This window comes from Octodon degus, unplaced genomic scaffold (assembly GCF_000260255.1).
Source record: "Octodon degus isolate 3935 unplaced genomic scaffold, OctDeg1.0 scaffold00024, whole genome shotgun sequence".
Classification (NCBI taxonomy): Eukaryota; Metazoa; Chordata; class Mammalia; order Rodentia; family Octodontidae; genus Octodon; species Octodon degus.
This window is the reverse complement of record NW_004524600.1, coordinates 5,903,247-5,923,311: the sequence shown is the minus strand read 5'-3', so window position 1 is coordinate 5,923,311 and position 20,065 is coordinate 5,903,247. Positions and strand designations below refer to the sequence as shown.

Genomic DNA, 20,065 nt, shown 5'->3' with positions numbered 1-20,065 from the left:
TAAACATATAGCAATGAGACAGTTTCAAATCAAATCGAAAGTACAGTTTCAACAAATAATACACTGCATATATTCTTCTTAGTGGTTAATTGCTGTACTCTTGGCTTTTATTAAGTTGTGAATTTATCAAGATATCCTGCTATATAATGTAGTTAAGGATTTTTAAAAGTGTGTTAACTAATTACTTTACAGAAATATAAACTTTACCAATGAGTAAATTTGCCCACAGGAGAAAGAGATGCAATTCTCCTTGCATTGTATTTATACCACAAATATTTATCAAGATTTATGGGCTGGCACTTTCTAATCACTGGAAACTGTTCTGGGAGCTGGTATTTGTACCTTTAAAGTACTTCTGCCCTTTTGGCTTGAGAGGCCTCTGACTTGCGTTGACTAGGGTCTGACAGTCACTCCTCCCGAGGCCTGTGTCTCAACAGCCCCAGATAGGACTAAGAGGATAACTGACCACAAAAGCAGATGATTTTTTTTTTATCTCTATAAAAACCTATGTTGTTTCTTGTTTTGCTTGAAACCAAGATGGTATGAGACATTCCTAAGAATAATTTGAGTAGCTGAGACAGGACCTAAGTTTGCCTAAAATTAGAGACTGAATATACAAATGGTAAATGGCCAGGCCATATATAAGACTATAATTCGGACTTACAATGTGCAGCCACCAGCCCAGGATGCCAGCCTTTTGTAAGTCAGACTTGTAGGAAGACTGTTATTTCTAGTAACAATCCAGAAACGCCGATAAAAATCCCTCTAACAAATGGCCTCAGTTGGTCAGGACTTAAGCACAACCTTGTTAATTTTTATTCTCACTTTCAACTCAGGATGAACCAGACAAAAGCAGATATGCTCCTCTAACCACCCCAAGGGATGCCATATTGCCTTCCAGTTAGCAGCTTTCAAGCAGGGTACAGTGTGAAGTTTCCTCTCCTTGCCTGCCTTTGGTCTCTGCCAGAACCTAAAAGACATGGTCTATACTCTTTCTATAGCAAGGTCTTGATAGATTTTTGTTTGCATCTTGTTAATTTCCTCTAAAGGGAAGTAAAAAATATCTCCGTGTCATTTCAGGCAATCTACGCCCTGGGCTGTCCTACTGGAACCAATGTGCAGTCATTAAGCATCTCTCTGGTTGCACCTTTCAAGGGCCTAGTGTTATGACTTTCCAGTGGAGGTCCTAACTAGGGGTTGGGCCACCTCCCAGGGAAGCCCAGTCAGGAATCATTTCTTTCTGTTATCTTAGCTGTTTTGCCTATCATCTCATCAGCCAATATGGGCTTTCAGGATACATTATTTGCTTTCAAATCACATGATTCTTGAGACCTTATTTCTGGCAACTCAAATGTTAAGTCTTTTGCAAGGGTTCAGAAAAGTATTTTATTTTGTAAATCACTTACTCCGCCAGAGTTATGACATTTTTGTTATGACCTCCCAACCATCTATGAGCAGAGTGTAAATTTTTTTTTTTCCCAGTACTAGGGACTAAGCTGGGGACTTTGCACTTGTGCTTATGCCACAAAGCTATCTCCCTGGCACCCCGTGAGCAGAGACCTCAGTATGCCATCCGTGTAATCCACTGGCTTTAAACCAGATAAACATTTGGCTGACCTCAAGTGGTTCTTGTCCCCAAATTGAATGAAAGATGTTTAGGGTTTCCAATAAAACATGAGGTAGAAATCTCAAAATATTAAGGATGGAGATGAGCTATGTTAGAATGAGACTAAAATATTCAATTTCACTTGTTTTGGGAAAGACTATATTTAAATTGGTAGAATTACAAATTTAATATTTGATTCTTGATTGGTTGTAAAAACGCTAGAGATCATTTGTTTCAATGAGCCTGAGCTTCATAATGTACAATTGGTATCTCAGTTTACAAACTAGTTTAATGATTTTGGAGCCTGAGGTTGTGTTTGTCACCTGATGTGGAATTTTCAAGTGGAAACAAAATTTTGCTTAATGCTTTTAAGAAATGAATTGTTTGCAAACAGAAGTATTAGTGAATCAAAGTATCACTGTATATTGAGTCAAACCAAAAGAATTCTGCTTCTTTGCTGTCCAGCAAACATATTTTAGACTCAAGCAAGGATCTCTTGTCTACCTGACTGTAGATAGTTTATTTAGGTAGTTTATTTCAGAAGAGGAGGCACTAGATATAGTGGTGCAGGCTGTTAACTCCAGCTACTCAGTAGGCAATGACAGATCACATTGAAGGTAGTTGGGATGTAGTTTGAAACAGCTCTGGATTCAGTCACTGGGGGGGGGGGAGATGAAGAGAGGGGAAGGGCAAGGGAGGGGAAGGGGAGAGAAGAGGTTTGCTTTTTCAGTTCAATCCAGAGAAGCACAGAATCTTATAGTTGGGAATTTGAAGCATCCAGTCTAATTTTTAAAATCTTATTCCTTTGATTAATGTTCTTACATAATAGTAAAAAAATTAGTAACAGTGCACTACACTATCCTCTGTGGTGACCTATTGTATGTTAGCATAGTGAGATTTCTGGAAAATTCTACAGTTACAGGGAGCTTGTTTTCATCAGTGCAGTTACTAGGGATGAATGGAACATGGATGGATGGAACATCGGTGCTTGGAAATTTTTAGTTCAATAGTATTTTTTTTTTTTTTCTGTATTTTAGGGAAGGGTTTACAGGGTGTTCAGGGTCTCACTACATTTGACTCATAATGGTTCTCCTGTTCAGAGCCTCCCAAGTGCTGGGATTACAGGCACACACCACCATGCCCAGTCTCAACCGCCATTTCAGCATGCCACAGGGGGCGGGGCTAGCACAGCAGGCCCAAGGCTTGAACCCCTGGCCTCTGCACCTGCTTGCAGGCACTTTATAATCTGCTGAGTTATTCAGCTGGCCTGCAACAGCATTTTTTAGCTGAACAAAATGAAGCCAGAGAAGGTAAGGTGACCTATTAAGGTCACACAATTTTGGTAGCAGGCTAACAATAAGCTCCCTGACTTCCTATCTCTCCATGGCCCCTGGGTCATGAGGGTCTGTGACTTGCTTCAGTAAAAGGTAGCTAGGGTTCACCACAACCTGCTTTAGGGGAGGGGGAGGGAGGAGGGTGACTTCTCTATTGTTATCTCAAATGTCAAAATTCTGTTTGGGGATAGTACACTCTGAGCCCCACCTCTTCCACCCAAAAAGGTTTGGCAAGAGGGGTTTATCACTGTCACAAGGATGTACTTTTCTCATTTTGTCCAGCTCACTGTTATGCGTTGGGTTGCTGATGTAATTTTTACCATTGGTTTATTTTTGGACACTACAATGGTCATGCATTCCTATGTTCTGGCATTCAGATGAAAACAAACAAAAACCCCTTAGTTAATTGCATTATTTTTTGCTGTTCCTACAATGTACTTACTAATGATTTAGAAAGTATTGTACTGGGATACACAGACTAGTCCCTTGGTATTCATGCACTCCTATCTGGTTGGTTTTCAAATAGTTTTGTTCTGCAAAGATAAAGCACTTTTTTCAAGTATAATTTTGAGAGATCCACATTATTGGGGTTCAGAAAACGATACTCTTGACACGTTAAACTGGACCATCAGGCTCAGAACCAGGGACTCTCATTCTTTTTAATCAGTTTTCTCCCCATGCTTATGGATGGGCCCTCCCTGAAGATACCATATCCAAAGGAAGCTCCCTTTCCAGAGAGAAAACAATTGTGATAAAATCCCAATGACCAGGAAAAATACTGGAGAAGGGGCTGAGAATCAAGACTACAGAATAAAGAAATTTCTATTCCCTTCAATTCCCTAAAAATAATTTACGATTCTGTGGAGGATCACCTGGGCAACTCCTGGCCCTACTTCCATGTAGTTGTATGTACAGAGCTTGCTAGGACCTTTCCTTATCCCTACAATTAGCTTTAAACAATGCCTATCAGTCCAGTTGAGGTGCAGATGTGCATCTTCGAAGACAACAGGCAGTCTTTCCCTGGACCCCCTGTTGTTTCCTGTGTGAGTCAGGACAGGCTGGATAAAGAGCCAGTGCTCCAAGCTGTTGGATGGCATCCAAGCTTCTAGATAGAGGCTATGACTTCTGAGGCTTGAAAGATTACACATCAGAGCTAAAGCACCAACCCCACATTAGTTACATCTCTATTGTTATTGTTATCCAGATTACTGTTTTCCTTATCCTTCTCTCCCCATTCTGCAGAGGAAACTTCAAGCCTCCTAACTATCCCAGCTCATGGCACTAACCTACTTCTCACCATCCTCAGTTACTCATCCTCAAGCCACTCCTTTCTTCATGAATAAATAAAATCCATGTTCAGCCATGGGTCAAGCCCTTTGCACCAGATAGCCATCATTGTAGCTGGACTTAGGGCCCCTTGGCTCTCTGTAACTACTAATACACCACAGTTTCTTTACTTTCACCATGGGTTGCACTGGAAGAGGTAGACTGGAATGAACTCACTAGAATCCCAATAATTATCCATGAGATTACAAATATAAACTTCTGAACACTGAGAAGTTTTTTTTTTTTTTTTTAGCAGAACTGGGGATTGAACTCAGGCCCTTGTGCTTGTCAGGGAAGCGCTTATTCCACTCAGCCATCTCTCCAGCCCCTCTAAAATTGTCTTTAGCTCCCAATTCCCTATCTCCTATGAAGATAGTTCTTGAGCTTCAATCATCTGGTCCTACTTACTTTTATTTTTTAAAGAAAGAGAATCCATACATTTTCCAAGCTAGCCTTGAGTATGAGGGGTTAAGTGATGTTCTTGCCTCAGCTTCCCAGGAAGCTGGGATTATTAAGTGTATGTTTCCATGTCCTGTTTTACTTAGCCTTTCAGTTTTATATGCCTTTTCTCCTATCAATCTCTTATTAGTTTGTTTGGACATACTCAAGTATTAAACCTTCAGAATGAAAAGTTGGAATTTCCCTGAAACATTATGAAAAACATTAAGAATAAAGGTAGGCTGGGCTAGCACAGCCAAGGACACAGCTGGATATCCCATGCCATGGTATAGCTGTGTAGAACAGGGATACTGTAGGGATCATCTGGTCAGGGATAGAGAGAAGAGCTGGGATGTCACTGCTTCTAGATAACTTGCAGGCAGACTCTAGATAGAAGTGACATTCCAGGAATGGAGAATGTCTGTGCAATATGATGGGCTCAAGAGGTTGACATGGGAGTGTGGACAATTTAGCATAATCCTGTTTGCAAAAAGGTAGGAGGGCTGGAGATGTAGCTCAATGCAAGTCCTTGGGTCCAATCCCTTCTGTTACACACACACACACACACACACACACACACACACACACACAGTTTGGGTTAGTCTAGTTTGACTCATCTCTTCCCGGAGGGTATTTGTGAAAAATGAGGCTTGGTCTGCCTAAAGGCTAATATACCTTCTTTCCTGTCATTTCCCTGGAATTCAGGTTGGATTATACAAATAAATCTACACTAGAATCCATGTGAAGCATGAGTATAAAAGCAAAGATAACGGTCACTGTCACTAGGTCATCCCAAGGGAGGGAAAGTCCTGGAAGCAGAGGGAGCTTCGTGAACCCCATGCGTGGGGCAGGACAGAGAGTCGATGGGGAGGAGGTTGCTGAGATTAAATACAAGCGCCCAAGACCACACAGATCCTGAGAGCTCAATAAACTCGACACTGCGGCACTCAGAAATTTTCTCTTTTCAAATTCCCAGGTCTGGGGTTACCACAGGAGCCCTCTCTCATTACTATTGGAAATCAGGCCTATTCTAATGGATGAAAGAAGATTGTGGTCTTCATCAGAGAAGTGTTTTCTTTCTGGGTTTTCAACAAAGGAATCAAAAATCCTAAGATAGGTAATAAACATTACTCCTAGGACTTAAGAGCTTCCTACAGTCAGTAGCAGGTACTTGAAAAGGTAGAGAGGAGTGAGAGGACCTCATAGGCTTGAGCACAGAAAGAAATTCATTACTTGAGAGCAACCCTTATACTGCAGGAATCATGTTTGTACAGCATTTACTCTATAGTGTTTGGGCTGCCTTTCTACTACAGAGAAAAAAAAGGTGACACTGTAACAGTTGCAGTTTCAGGGCAGGCAAGAAAGCTCAGCAGACTAAGTGCCTGCTTAGGCAAGTGCAGGGACCAAGGTTCAATCCCCAGCACCACATGCTGTGCTGGCCTCTCCCCTGGATGTGCTGAGCCAGTCCCTGAGACCCAGGTTAGTGGCACATGCCTGTAATCCCAGCACTGGGGAGGGTGAAAACAGGAGGATCACTACAAGTCTGAATTGCGTAGTGACACCTTGTACCAAATACATTTTAAAAAAAGTCGCAGTTTCAGTTACACTAGACCTGAGAAGAAAATAAACTACATTAGGGGCCGGGGAGACAGCTCAGTGGAATAAGCGCTTCCCTGGCAAGTGTAAGGGCATGAGTTTAATCCCTGGTTCCGAAAAAAAAGAAAATAAACTACACTACTGTGCCAAAGCACAAACTTGGGCATGGGGTACTAGGGATTGAACTCATGGCCTTTGCATTGAGCTACAACTCTAATCCTTATTTTTAAATTTTGAGAAAGGGTCTTTCTAAATTTCCTACACTATGCTTGAACTTATAATCACAGACCACTTGAAATGGCTAAAGGATGCAACAAGAGACCACAGTGACCTTCATTCCTTGCACAGAATGTGACTGGTCACTGTTTATTTTGGAGAGGAGAGATAAAGAGGAAGCACCTGGCTCTTTCCATACACTAAGGTTTTCAGGGTGGGCATGGCTGCATTACCAAGCGATGACAACATGATTAACAGTTTGTAAGGGCCAGCAAAATAGCTCAGTGGATTAAAGTGCCTGCAAGCAGATGCAGGGGCTGGGGGTTTGATCCCTGGGCCTGCTGTATGGGCCCTGCCCCCGGGGCGCACTGAGATGGCATTTGAGACTGGGCATGGTGGCACACACCTGTAATCCCAGCTCTTGGGAGGCTGTAAACAGGCAGATCACTACAAGTCTGATCTAGTAGTAAGAGCCTGAACACCCTGTAGACCCTTCCTTAAAATACAAAACAAAACAAAACAAAATAAAACAAAACAACAAAACACCAAACAAACAAAAAATACAGTTTGGGGCACCAATCTGCAGACAGCCCTGATCGTCTAAACTGCTCTCTCTCTTTTAGGGAATGGGGTACACATACAGCGAAAAGGTTGCAAAATCACTGGCTTAGTAAATGCCTGCAATGGAACATGCACTAAATGGCAAATGGGACACTTCAATTTCTGATTAACACTAACCTGAGAGAAGGCACTAAGAGTCCACACTACAAAGAGGAAAAACAAATACTTTGCAAGGTGCTTGGACACTGATTTAAAGATAGCTAAAGTTTAACAAATTCTTCAAACATTTCTTTTTAGCTCAAACAGTAATTTCTCCTTTATAGTTCTGTGATCTTCTCAAGAGCTTACTCCAATGTTGTTTTAAAGGAAAGTCTCAAAACTTCATTGAAGGTTCACAATCCTTTGAAAGAAGCACCAAGAGGTGGCATTAATGTCTGCTATAGCACAACAACACATCTGGTGGAGAGAAGTAATGAAGCAGCAAGCCCAAAAGGAAACAAAAGGGATAAAAAAGGCAGGGCACCATGGACCTTGCTCTAGATATGTTTAATAGAAGCTCCAAGTAGTAGATCCAAGAAATGAACCTGTTCTGCCCATCAATAGTTTCTTTAGGACAGTGGACAACTATTTTGAAATTATGCAAAGAAACAAATTCACACAGATCTGTGCTTTTGTGTTGTTTGGGTAATACAGTATGAGCCAAATGGTCAGTCTTTTAAACATGTGAAAGTACTAAACTGAGTACTCAAATCTGAGCTGAGGAGGGGGGCGAGGGCCCATCTACAATATTCTTTGCCTGCAGGATGACTAAATAACTCATAGCTCGTTAGAGACCAATCATTGCTAACTAGAGTGAGAAGCTGGAAATGTATTGGATCTGTCTATTCAGCAAAGTGACCTAGAAATCTTAGATTCTATATTGGAATTGTTCTGTTTTCTTCTGACAGGTTATCACTGTGTGTCACAGCCTGACCCCAAACTCACAATCCTGCCTTACTTCCCAAATGCTGAGATTATAGGCATGCATGGCATGTCTGGTGTCAGGATTGGTTTTTGCCTATGGAATCGAGAAATTATTTTAACCTCTCAATGCTCCAATTTTCTGCGCAAAGGGAGCGAAAGGGATCTGCTTCATAACAGACGTAAATTTAGCTATGATTAGTATTTCTACCTCCTTGGAAAACTGCAATGTAGTCTCTATGAAGCAGTTGTTTGTACACTGAATTTTTTTGGCTAGGACAGGAAAGTAAAACGGATTCCCCCCCCCTTTTTTTATGCTACCAGGAAAACAATAAAAAAATACAATAAAAATAGACTGTATCTCTCACAAAAAAGTTTGAGGAGGATTAAGGATTTGCTAAATTCTTTTACCAGGGCTTTAAATTTAAGTCACTTCTGTAAACACTGTCCCAAAACTGAACACAGGCTTGGTGGAGATGACAATCCTAGACGTGGGCATTTCTGGTAGCCCCAGGTAAAAACTATTAGTGTGTTTTGTTTGTGAAGGGAATGGCGGTTAGCAGAAAACTTGATTTTGGCATGTCTCCTTTGCTACTAGTGATGAAGATGTAAAGAATATGCTCAATGCTCAGGAGCTTTCATAGTAAAATGAGATACATTTTCTTGTACAAGATTCAAAGGAGTTAGCCATGTGTAATTATTATCACAAATTTATAATCTTACAATTAATTAAAAACACTTTATAATTAGAATTTGTTGGGAGTTGACAGTGGTTTGGGTCCTTTTGTCTCCTAAAATCCTAATCAAGACATATTTTTATTGCTGAAGGAGACCAAAGGGGTAGTTCTGTAAATATAAACATAAAATGCTTACAGATACATACGTTTAGGATGTATCAGTTTTCTGCGGCCACAGGTAACTGCAAGGGAAAGGAAACTTGCAAGCACTCATTAGTAGTAACAATTAACAGTTCTATTAGCACTTTATAGCTGAATTGCTTTAAATTTGGTTTTATGACATTTCCTATGAAGTAACAAAGAAGGTGTTAATATATTTAGCACCTCAGATCTTTTGAGTGCATTCTCAATCAAGATCTTTAAAAAAAAAAAAACTAATTCAAATCAATTCATCAACAAGGCAAAACAATTTCTGACCTCGCAAAGTGAAACACACAATGAGAGGGTCCCGTTAAGTCTCAAATAACAGCTGGCAGTTTCCAAGAGACCCGTGAAGCAAATGGTCAGGTCAGTGGTGTGAGGTGATTTCTTCTCAAAGCACTCAAGATCCACATCTGAATTCTGCACATGAGCAACTGATTTTTTGATCTGCAAAATTTTATTAAGCAATAGCTGGACAACTCTTACAATTTTAAATCATCAAAGAAAAAATAAGATTAAACCATCTCAATTATAAAAACAAAATATGTTGGACAAATCACATCATTGTGAATGCAAACCATTAATTCCTTCTAGAATACCTTCTGCACATTTAAATATACAAAATACATAAGAAGAGGGGCAAATAAGGGATAGATCATTGAAATGCAGTTGGGAATCTCAACAGATCTTGTTTGGAAAGTGAAACAAAGCAGAATGTTAAAAAAGAATTAGAAGAACTTAAGTACACAAAGATGTGTACACCACTCTCAAGGTCTAGACAAAACATGCTGGTGGTTTTGTGTGGTCTGGGACCTGTGCACCTGCACTGCACACTTATGGGAGGGGAAAGAAAGAAGGGAACAAGAGATAAAAGACAGAGGTAGGAAGGAAGGAAAGAAGAAAAAGTGCCAGTAGTAATAAACTAAAAAAATTATGTCCAAATTTACAGTACCAAAATAATGCATTTATAAACAAATGCAAAAACAATACCCCTTTGGTAAATAATACAGTGCCTTTTTCACGCATATTCCATGCTTTTCTACAACACGAAAAAAATTTTTATCTACAATAAATGAGATCTTAGAATTCTATCCCTTCCTTTAAAAAGAATTTGTAAACAGAATATACAGGTACAAGTAAAGTTACAAGAAAATTGCACAAAGCCAAAGAAAATGGAAACAAAATATGCCACAACCCTTGAGTTTAACAGCCAGAGATAAGGAAACACACAAATGGTGCAGAGTTCTGAGTTGTGTTTGTGTACAAACTCCTAGGAACTCAAATGACATTTCTGACATGTTCTGTCTCAGCTAACTTTGTTTACAACCAGACAAGTGATCTGCAGCTCACACAGAGACATTATGTGTTCTTTTTTCACAAGTTCCTTCAACCTTTTGAATCTAAAGGCAGTGTGACACTTGAAACAGTAAAGATAGCAAGTCCACCTATGTTTATACTCCTCTATTCTCTCTGAATCCACCCGCAGGGTTTGAAGGCAAATGGGCACTTATTTTGTCTGTTCTCAAGGACAGCCACTGAGAAGGGCACACTCATAGAGACTTGTCTTGCTTAGAATCCATGCTTTTGTGTAATTTTTCAAGAACAAGCATGAATCCAAATGCTTTTCTTAAGCTGCTATGTTAAGTGCACTGGTTTATATTCAGTAGACAGCTCATAGACTCAGGAAAAGAAATTCTCTATAAAAAGACAAATGTTTTAGAACATATTTTCTCCGCTTCTGAAGTGGGAAGATCAAACTGTTCAATCCCAAATTCCTGGGCTATTGGAGCTGAAAAGGAGTTGAGATTGTCCATACATGTCTTGTAATTTATTGATGAAGACAGAAGTCTGACAGCCCCACGGATTTGTCACCCTCTAAATGTAGGGCAGTACAGGCTCAATGCTGGGGCCTCCAGATTTGCTGTGCTGATAGAATGAAAATTACATGTTTCTACATGTCTGTGTGGGGCACCTGATGTGGGAGCAACAGCTATAGATGAAAAATATCCACCTGCTAACGTGTGTGATTTACACTGCCATTAGAGCTTTCAGAGCTTTTTGCTTCTTTGGTCCCAATTTTTCTCAGGATATACATTCACTGGGTATTTTTGTGCACATAACCATGACACCTTTGGTTTCATCAAGTTAGAGCTAAACAAATTCAAAATTGATTTTTATGTTTGTTAATATACCATTTCCTTCCAAAAGTCTTTACATAATCCATTTTTCTTCACTGGACTAATGTTTTTTAATTTAGCAGGTCAATGAGGTATCCTGACACTTACAAATTGGTTTTAATAAACAACATGTACTTAGAATTCTACTAAAGTCCTAACTTTAGTAGTACTTAATCAACTGAAACTGACTGAATGGAATTTCTAAAACAAGTACAACTACGACCTTCACTTGGAAAGCACCGTATCACATCTGCTGCAGCCGTAGCTCCTGCCTGGCCTGCAGGTACGACTTATGCTTCCTCAGCCTGGGTGGGTGGAGGGGGCTGGCAGCTGCTGCAGGGACAGACGTGCCTGTGAGGAAAGTCTTTGGAGAACAGATTCCCCCTGTATTTGTTCTTATAGAGAGAAGTTCTAAAATATACTCTTTGGTGGTCTTTATAGCTTAAACACTAATCAGAACTAAGAAACTGAAGCTTATTTCTTAATAGTTCTTTCCTTTGCTACTCTTCTCTAACAGCTCTCCCTTTCTCATTTCCTATTACCCTTTATTTTTTATTAAAAACATTTTTCAAAGTAAGGAAAATATTATTTTAGGATAAGCTATCTCAAAGAAATATTCTCTGTTGCATACAATCAATTCCACAAAATTAAAAATTACTTTTAAAAGATTAATAGGATTTTCCCAATTATAAAAAGTTACAAATTATCCAGCAAAAACATCATATCATATCCTGTTTATTTCTTGCAGCAAAATATACTGCTACCAAATAAGTCATTACAAAGTAGTACAAAGGTACTATTTTTCTAAATAAATAATAAAATGGGCATAACTCACCAATACATAGTAACAAAATAATTTCTAAGAATATTATGAAAAGCAAGATAAATATCATCTCTTGGACAACAAAACAGAGAAATCACATTTAAATTATTTCCAAAACAGGCTATAACTTATTGCACAACTAATAAGCACTGAGACATCATATCAAGCTACAGAAACTCATGTAAGAATGAATTAGATAATTTTGAATAAATTGCTAATTTGTGAAAGAATTTATTCACTGTAATAATCAGCTTTCTCATTGCTGACACACAATACCCAACAGTCAAAACTTAAAGGAGAGGTTTAATCTGCTCACAGTTTTAATACATGATGGGCTAGCTCCAAAGACAGAGACATCATAGCAGAAGGGTGTGGCAGAGCAAAGCTGTTTAGTTTTCAGAAGGAGCAAAGAAAAAGTGTCAGTGAGAAAGGGGCAAGGGACTACACACAGACCCCCAGGCTATGCCTTTATGACCTACCCAGATACACCTAGAAATATGCTTCACTGAAGCACATTTTCTGGAGATCCCAAAGCCAATCAAACTGAAACTCCACCTAACTGCCAACTCAATGAACAACTAGGTCCAATATTTTTCATTATAAAGTGGAAAACTCTGTTATTAGATGGGATATAGACTGTACCATATTTAAAAACTTGTCAGTATAGCCATGACATCAGGCTAGAAGGCAGTCTGTATTTTTTCCAAAGGTCTTGTTTGGAAAGAATGGAGAGTGGTGTCGTTTTGCTTTGAGAAATGAATGGGCCACTTTCTTCCCTAATTTTTAAACAAATATAGGAAGTTAAAAGCATCAGACAAAATTTAACCAAATGTCTTAAGTTTAATAATTTTAACAATGTTTTCCCAGTGGCTTATTTCCTCAGTGAACAGTATGTAGAGTTAATAAACAGCTCTTTTTTTTTTCCTTAGAAGTTCAATCAAATATTTGACCATACACCTATATTTTAACACCTGTTAAGTGTCTAAAAATTTGGTGGATTATATTTCTTGATGAAAAATATTTCTGGTCATTTGAATTTAAATGTAACCAATAGGAAGAAAGGAGTGTTTTTAATACAAGTCAGACCCACACTTTGGAGAAGGATGGAACAATGACACCCAATGGGAGAGATCACATTTACAATAATGTATTCCATATTAAACAATAAATGAGATAAAGAGAACAGAGGCTGTTTTTAGCAAGTGGGGTATCTAGTGACTGACTACCACACTGAGAAAATCCCTAGACCTACCCTAGGCTGGGATCTTTCCATTATTATGTCTTACCTTCTTCAGTAAGTTGATCTTACTGAACAATCATCACTGATCCTATGAGACACACTGATGAAACCAGTAGTCTTCCAACATGAACATCTTTGGAAGAGGAGTGTGGCCCTTATACAAATCATACTACTGAATCACCCAGGTATTTGCAGTGCCTATCTACACCTCCTCACTCATGAGCCCTTCCCAGACACCACTGATAACCAAATCACACTTATCCTGAAGACAGTACCCCTATACAGATTCTATTCTCATTGGTCAAACAGTGCATTTGCCCAATGGCCCTTCATTTGCCAAATCACCTTTGGGAGGTAGCATAAAGTATGAGAATTAAATGCTGCCCTCCTCAAGACAACCTGAATCTTTGGGCTTTGGTTGTTTTTGTTGTGTACTACTGAAAACAGACAAGATGTTGTAGAGAATGAACACTAATGCATACTCCTTCTAAAAGAACAGCAGGCTAGAAGGCAGTCTGTCTTCTCTCCAAAGGCCCTTGTCCTGGTTGCTGAGAAGCAAACTCAGTAGAACATTCCACAGCCAAGATATATTTCCTGAAAGAACAAGACACTAGACACCCTTGGCTTCTAAATGCCATTCTGCTGAAAGAAGAAAAGAAAGACAGACCATAAGGATAATCAAATAAACAACCACGCCTAATGGTCAGTGCGCCTCTTCTTGGCCTCATGGGCTCATCCAGTTGCAATGTTGTCTCTGGTCTTCCTGGGCATCTGGCCACATGGATTCTTCTTGAAGGGCTCCTTGGCTTCTCCTCCCACACCAGTCTCTTCATTTGAGGCGCTGAGTCACATTGGCCAGGGCAACTGCAAAGGCCTGCACAGCTGAGAAGGGGTACTGGAAGTCTAGAATGTACGCATTGTCGTCAATCCGCCCAAACTGCATCACCTGGTGGTGGTGGTGGGAGGTGAGGAACAAAGCACAAGAGGAAAACAAGGTGGGAAATAGGTCACCAGACCTGCCAGCTCCTGATGGAAGCGGACAGCACAACCTGTGAGATAGTTTTGCTAACAAAAAGACTAAATATGATCAAGCTTTTAATCTAACAACTTTGAAGGAAATTACAGAGGAACTTGTGAAACAATGAAAAGAGAAGCAATAAACAGAATTCAGGGAACTCTACAGGGCAATGAAGTGGGTTCTTCATAAAAGACAGAGAAGAAAAGGAGACTCCACAGGCTAAAAACCTTCAGAGAAGTATCAAGTGAAACTGTACAATGTTTCTGCCTCAGAGAAGGCTCCTCCAACCCCTTACCCAGACAGCACAATCACCTCACCCTGCCTCACTTGTGATCTCACTACTTTCTGTAGCCACAGGATATGAGTTTACAACATTATGCTGTAGGATATATCCTGATTCATTTGTGGTCTTTCTCTTACTTTTGGGAGCTCCATCATGGCAGTGACAACCTTGTTTTATTCACGGCTATAATTTCTCACTTAGAGTAAGAGTTGGCAAGTTTTCTACAAATAATAGTAAAAATAATACTTTACGTAAATATTGAAACTTGTAGGCTTTGTAGGTCATATAGTCTTTGTCATACCCACTCAAGTCTGTTAGTAGCAGGTCAAAGTAGCTCTAGATAACATACTTAAGTGAATGAGCAGGGTTATCTTTCAAAAAAACTATTTACCAACAGAAGCAATAGGCCAAAGTGCACCACGGGCCACAGTTCTGCCCACTATTGGCTTAGAAGACTGCCAGGTACATAGAAGGTACTTGATAAATGTTGACAAGTGCAATAATTGAAATGTGAATTTAAAAATGAGAGAACAGGGCCAGCCAAATAGCTCAGCGGATTAAAGTGCCTGTTGAGGCAGATGCAGTGGCCAGGGTTCCATCCCCAGCGTGCCGTGCCGGCCTCACCCCTGGGGCATGCTGAGATGGCGCACACCTGTGAATCCCAGCTCTTGGGAGGCTGAACACAGGTGGATCACTATAAGTCCAATTTACGTAGTGAGACCCTGTAGACCCTTACTAAAATACAAAACAAAAAAACCCCAACAAACTTTAAAAAAAAATGAGAATTTATTTTAAAATGGAATTTCTAGCACAGCAAAGAGGGAATTTATGCAGCAGAATTAAGTAGCCATACAAACTAGAGTAGGGACAACTGACAACTCACCCACTATGCACACCTGTATCCAGAGAAAACTTACCTTCTGTTAGAGAGCCGAGGGAATAATTTAGTAGTAAGTATACAGAAGTAAGCAACAAGCAAACAAAAACTAAGAAATTAGTGTGTCTGTGAAAAACAGCCATACTAACTAAACGTGTGAATCCTACTTATTAGCATAACATAATCACCAATGAAGACTGCTTTAAGGAAACTGGGGAAGAGAAGTTCATGGGGTTTTATGTATAGGGATGGAAGGGGAGGAAAGAAACTAACATTCCTCAGACAAAAGCAGTGCACAGCTGAGCAGGGATCAGTTCTTTCAGATAGAATCACATGACTGGAGGGGGCAGAGGAGATACAAACAGAAAACAAGGTAGGAAAAGAGGTGACCAGACCTGCTGGCCCCTGATGGAAGCAGACAGCACAACCAATGAGATGGTTCCTTAGGAAGAAGGCAATATATGATGCTTCCAAAGGAAACATCAGTAAGGAGGAGTATAAATATGTTCTCTGCATATCTGATAGTCTTTTTTGAATCAGGAAACAAACAAACAAAAAACAAACAAACAAAAAACCCCCACAAAGGCTGGAAAGCTCCAGTGTCTGAGAGAGCACATGCCATGAGGGGTGGAATAAGTTTTCTTTACAAGTCATACACACACACACATGCACGCACAGACACACACACATATATATACATATATGTGTATATATATATGTCTTGTATATCTTGTATATGGAACAAACACATAAAGACTACAATGGATATATTATAAACCCAACTGGTTCCACCTAGGAGATACTTGCTGTTTTCCTTCCTGGCTTGGCCTTTTAACACATGCTCCCAAGGAGCCAAAAGCACTGATATCCTTTACCCAGCGGTTACAGTGCTACAAATTCCTTACCTGCCGCCCTTCCAACTCGATCTGGAAGTTCTTGGTTGATTCTTGGGTCACCCGCCCTCCAAAATCCAGTTGGTACACCTGTGTGGCCTCATTCCACAGAGGCTGCTTGTTGGCCATGACATACACAAACCCCTGGCTACCCAGCCGCCCATCTTCCTTCTCGCTGGCTTTGCGGCACTTGAACTCTTCCAGTTCACTGGCTGTCCGCAGGTTTCTCTTGCTCTTCCACCCCTTCTTGCTGCCTTGGTTCTGGTTCATCAGCTCATCCCCACTGATGAAGAGCTCAGGCTCACTCTCTGAGCTGTCCTGGAATTCGTTTGTTTTGTTCAACTTCTTTGACTTCAGTTGGTCTTTCTGACTCTTTACTTTTTTTTTCTCTCTTCCCAGGCGGGGACTGGAGATGAGAGAATTAAAGTCACTCAAAGTCCTAGCCTCTTTCTTTACTTTGCCCTCAGTGATGGCCTGAACATTTCCTTCCTCTGCTCGGCTATCCAGGCGCTTTCGGTTTTTCTTTCCAAACTTTTCTGTCCGTTGGGGGACCGGGCTTTCTGTCAGGGAAAGGACTTCTTGGAAGTTGTCTGTAGTCTCTACCATTACCTCAGTGCCCATGTGGCTTTGGAGGTCAGCTGGTGGTGGGGACACGAGGGGCTTTTCCACCACCAAGTGGGGCTTTGATGGGAGAGTGCCCTGGGGGTTCTGCATGGGTGGGCAGGTGTTGTAGGAACTCCATGGGTGCAAGGCGATAGGTGGCAGCTGTAAACTGGAGCATGTGCTGCTTCCTGGGTACATGGGGGGCAAGGTGCAATAGGAGAGGCTAGGCGGGTATGCTGGCTGAAGGACGACAGCAGACTCCTGTTGTGCAAACTGTGGTGGGGACAGGGCATCTTTGGGGGAGCAGGGAGCCTGTATTCCAGGCAAAGGGGGGTTGTTATAGCTTCCTGGATATGGCACTCCCATCCCATAGCCTGTCTGGAAAGTGGCAGTAGGGCTGGTGGGAGACTTGGGAGAGACAAAAGGTACCCGGGCCACATCCAGATGCTGGCCCTGCCCTAGAATCAGAGGGGGCAGTTTCAAAGGGTTGGGCACTGCAGGCTGTGCTGTCCTTTCCTGGGGAACCCAAACGTCCTCGCCCAGCACAGGGTCCCACTGGTAAGGGGGAGGTCGCTTCATGGTGACAGAAGCTTCAGGCAGCATGGGGTGCCTCAAGGGTTTCTCAAGCTGACAGTGCTGGGACAAAGCCTCATCTTCTGTGAAGGCTGAGTTTACATAGTCAGTACGGTCGCGGGTATTGTCAGGTGGGTTCAGGAGACTGTAGGAGGACTGGGAAGCCAGTGGGGAGGTGCTGACAGCATGGGCCAAGATAGTTCCTGACTGTGGGCTGGGCCCTGCACCACTACACTGGCTGCAGGTATATAGGGTTGGTGGGGGCCGTGCTGGGAGCTGTGCTACAGCTCCACCAGGGCCACCCTTGGGCTTGGCCAGTGGCTGCAGAGGCACCCGGGAGCTGTCAGCCAGCTGGGCCATTTTGAGAGCAACCTCACGATTGTTTCTCCGCAGGGTGGCATGGATGAGGCTGCTATCCAGTCTCTGGACAGTGCCCCGCCCCTGGGCCAGCTGGCCAGCAATCTCAGGATATGGGGGTGGGTCCCCTGTGGGGATGGAGTAGCGAGGGACAGTCAGGCGGTTCAGGGTAGCACTGGTGCAGGGCTGGGAGACCTTCTTCTCAGTGGCTGTAAGCCTCAAGGTGGCTGAGCTACCTGGACCAGGAAGGGTATAGGTGTTCTGGGAGCAGAGCATTCGAGTACGAGGCCGGCACACCTCCTCCACATTGCCACTACTGTCAAACGTGGTGATCCTCTCGTAGCCCAGGGGAGGCTGGTAATGTGCTGATGTGGGGTAGAGGGAGAAGTCACTCTTCTTCAGGCACACATCCACTGGGGGCTGAGGTGGTGGCAGCGGCGGTGGGGGTGCAGCAGTAGTTGGGGCAGCAGGAATGGTTCCTGGGTAGGGGGGTGGGGGGTTCATTTTTGTCATCTGAACCTCCTGGGGGGCACTGAAGACTACTGCGTCTCCCTCAGCTGCTAGCTGAGGCACTGGCCGCAGGGCCTTGGCTGGCTTCTGCAAGTGCTCATGCTCTCGGTCTCCATGGTCCACCACAGCCAGCTGCATGACCCCCTGTGGTGGTGGTGGTGGTAGTGGTAGTGGTAGAGGTGGTGGTGGTGGTGGTGGTGGTGGTGGAGGTGGTGGTGGTGGTGGTGGTGGCGGCGGCGGCAAGGGCAACTGAGGAGGGTTCTGAATGATGCGGCCCATTTCCATACCTCCAAAAATCACCTGTCCAGGGTTGGAGTACCTGTTGGGTACTGGGTACTGGGTCACGTTGTCACCTATATGTTCTGATGCTCCCATAGCTGTTGTCTGATTGGTCAGGACATCTAGCTGCACATTCTGATTGGCCAGCAGGGACTGCACCAGCCCTATATTCTGTGTGGGGGAAATAGCTTGAGCAGAGCTGTGGATCGGTGCAATAGGGATGTTCACAGTACAAGGTGGGTTATTCTCAGGGACACCAGATGCTCCTGTCACTGGAAAGAAATTAGAAAAAGGAACTACTTGCAAATAGTGTCAAGACATTGGGTCAGTATAAGCATTAGATCTGGACTCATCTCACCCTTTGCATGTAGAATGCAATTGCTAGAGACTGAGATATGATCGCCTGGTGAAAGGTGTGCCATTCTGAGCAATACAGGAAAGAAATAGATACCATGAAGCAGAGTCAAAGAGATATAGAGGAAATTAAAATTTCAAACACAAGCTTGCACATTGAAAGGTGTGCCATTCACAAACCATCTCTAGTATTTCTAGGAAGATACATAGGAAATTGGTGGTGGTGGTGGGTCTTCTGGGTAGCTTGCTCACTATTTATAGGCCAAGGGAACTGTCAGAGCTTTTCAATGAACAGGTTTGAATGTGAATTTGATACTTTATACCTGAATGATATCACACAAATAATAACTTTTTTGTACTGATGCTACTTAATGGTAGTCCACCTTTTTATGCAAGAAAAGGACAACAGTACAATACAGGACTCCACTCAAGACTCAGTGTTTGAGCTTCCAAGCAGGTTTATCTATAATTATGAATTGACTGACATGGAAAGTATCACAACAGATGTGCATCTGAAATCCATATTTAAATTCAGTTTCTACAGAATCATGTAAAATATAGTAGAAAAACAGTAACAATCCTCCAACAAATGTGCCTTTTAAGTGAAGGACAATTTCCTAATTTATTTGCTTCATAGCATTTTGAACAATGTAAGTAGAGTTACGGTGAATAAATCCCTATGAATACTCCCTTACGATGGGAATCTCATGAAACATGCATGTGAACAGTTATCTGCAAACAGGAGCTCAGAGCTGCTGTCTGGTGAAAGTGCCCACCAAACACCCTGCCAGCTTGGCTCCCTTAGACTCACTGAGCCACTGTGGCTCCTGTTCACGAGGAAACTGCCTGAAGCATGGTGATAACAGTCATGTAATAACTAGAAGTTGGGCTGGAAACAAGATCCAACAGGTTGGCTGACCTAGTATCAGAATGCTAGAATGAATTCTGGCCTAACAAAAGTGAAGCCCACAAATCAGTCATGGTGGTACACATCTGTAACCCCAAATGTTCAGGAGGCTAAGGAAAGATCACAAGTTCAAGGCCAACCTGTGCAATTTAGCAAGACTTTGTCTCAAAATAAAAGGGGCTAAGGGTGTAACTCAGTGGGTGAGTAATTGAGTATCTCTGGGTCTAGTAACTGGCAACACATTAAAAAAAAAAAA

General features: G+C 41.9%; 1 protein-coding gene across 2 annotated transcripts in view; it reads right to left on the bottom strand.

Annotated features, from left to right (window-relative positions):
- Positions 1–11,811: 11,811 nt before the first annotated feature.
- Positions 11,812–20,065, bottom strand: part of Tulp4 (tubby like protein 4) — a 318,210-nt gene continuing 309,956 nt past the window's right edge. For both annotated transcript variants that reach the window (XM_023712238.1, XM_023712239.1), the window contains 2 exons: positions 16,239–18,820; positions 11,812–14,101 (listed from right to left, as the gene is read on the bottom strand). In XM_023712238.1, the coding sequence (XP_023568006.1) occupies positions 13,985–14,101; positions 16,239–18,820 (2,699 nt within the window). In that variant the 3' untranslated portion in view covers positions 11,812–13,984. The remainder of the gene's footprint in view (positions 14,102–16,238; positions 18,821–20,065) is intronic.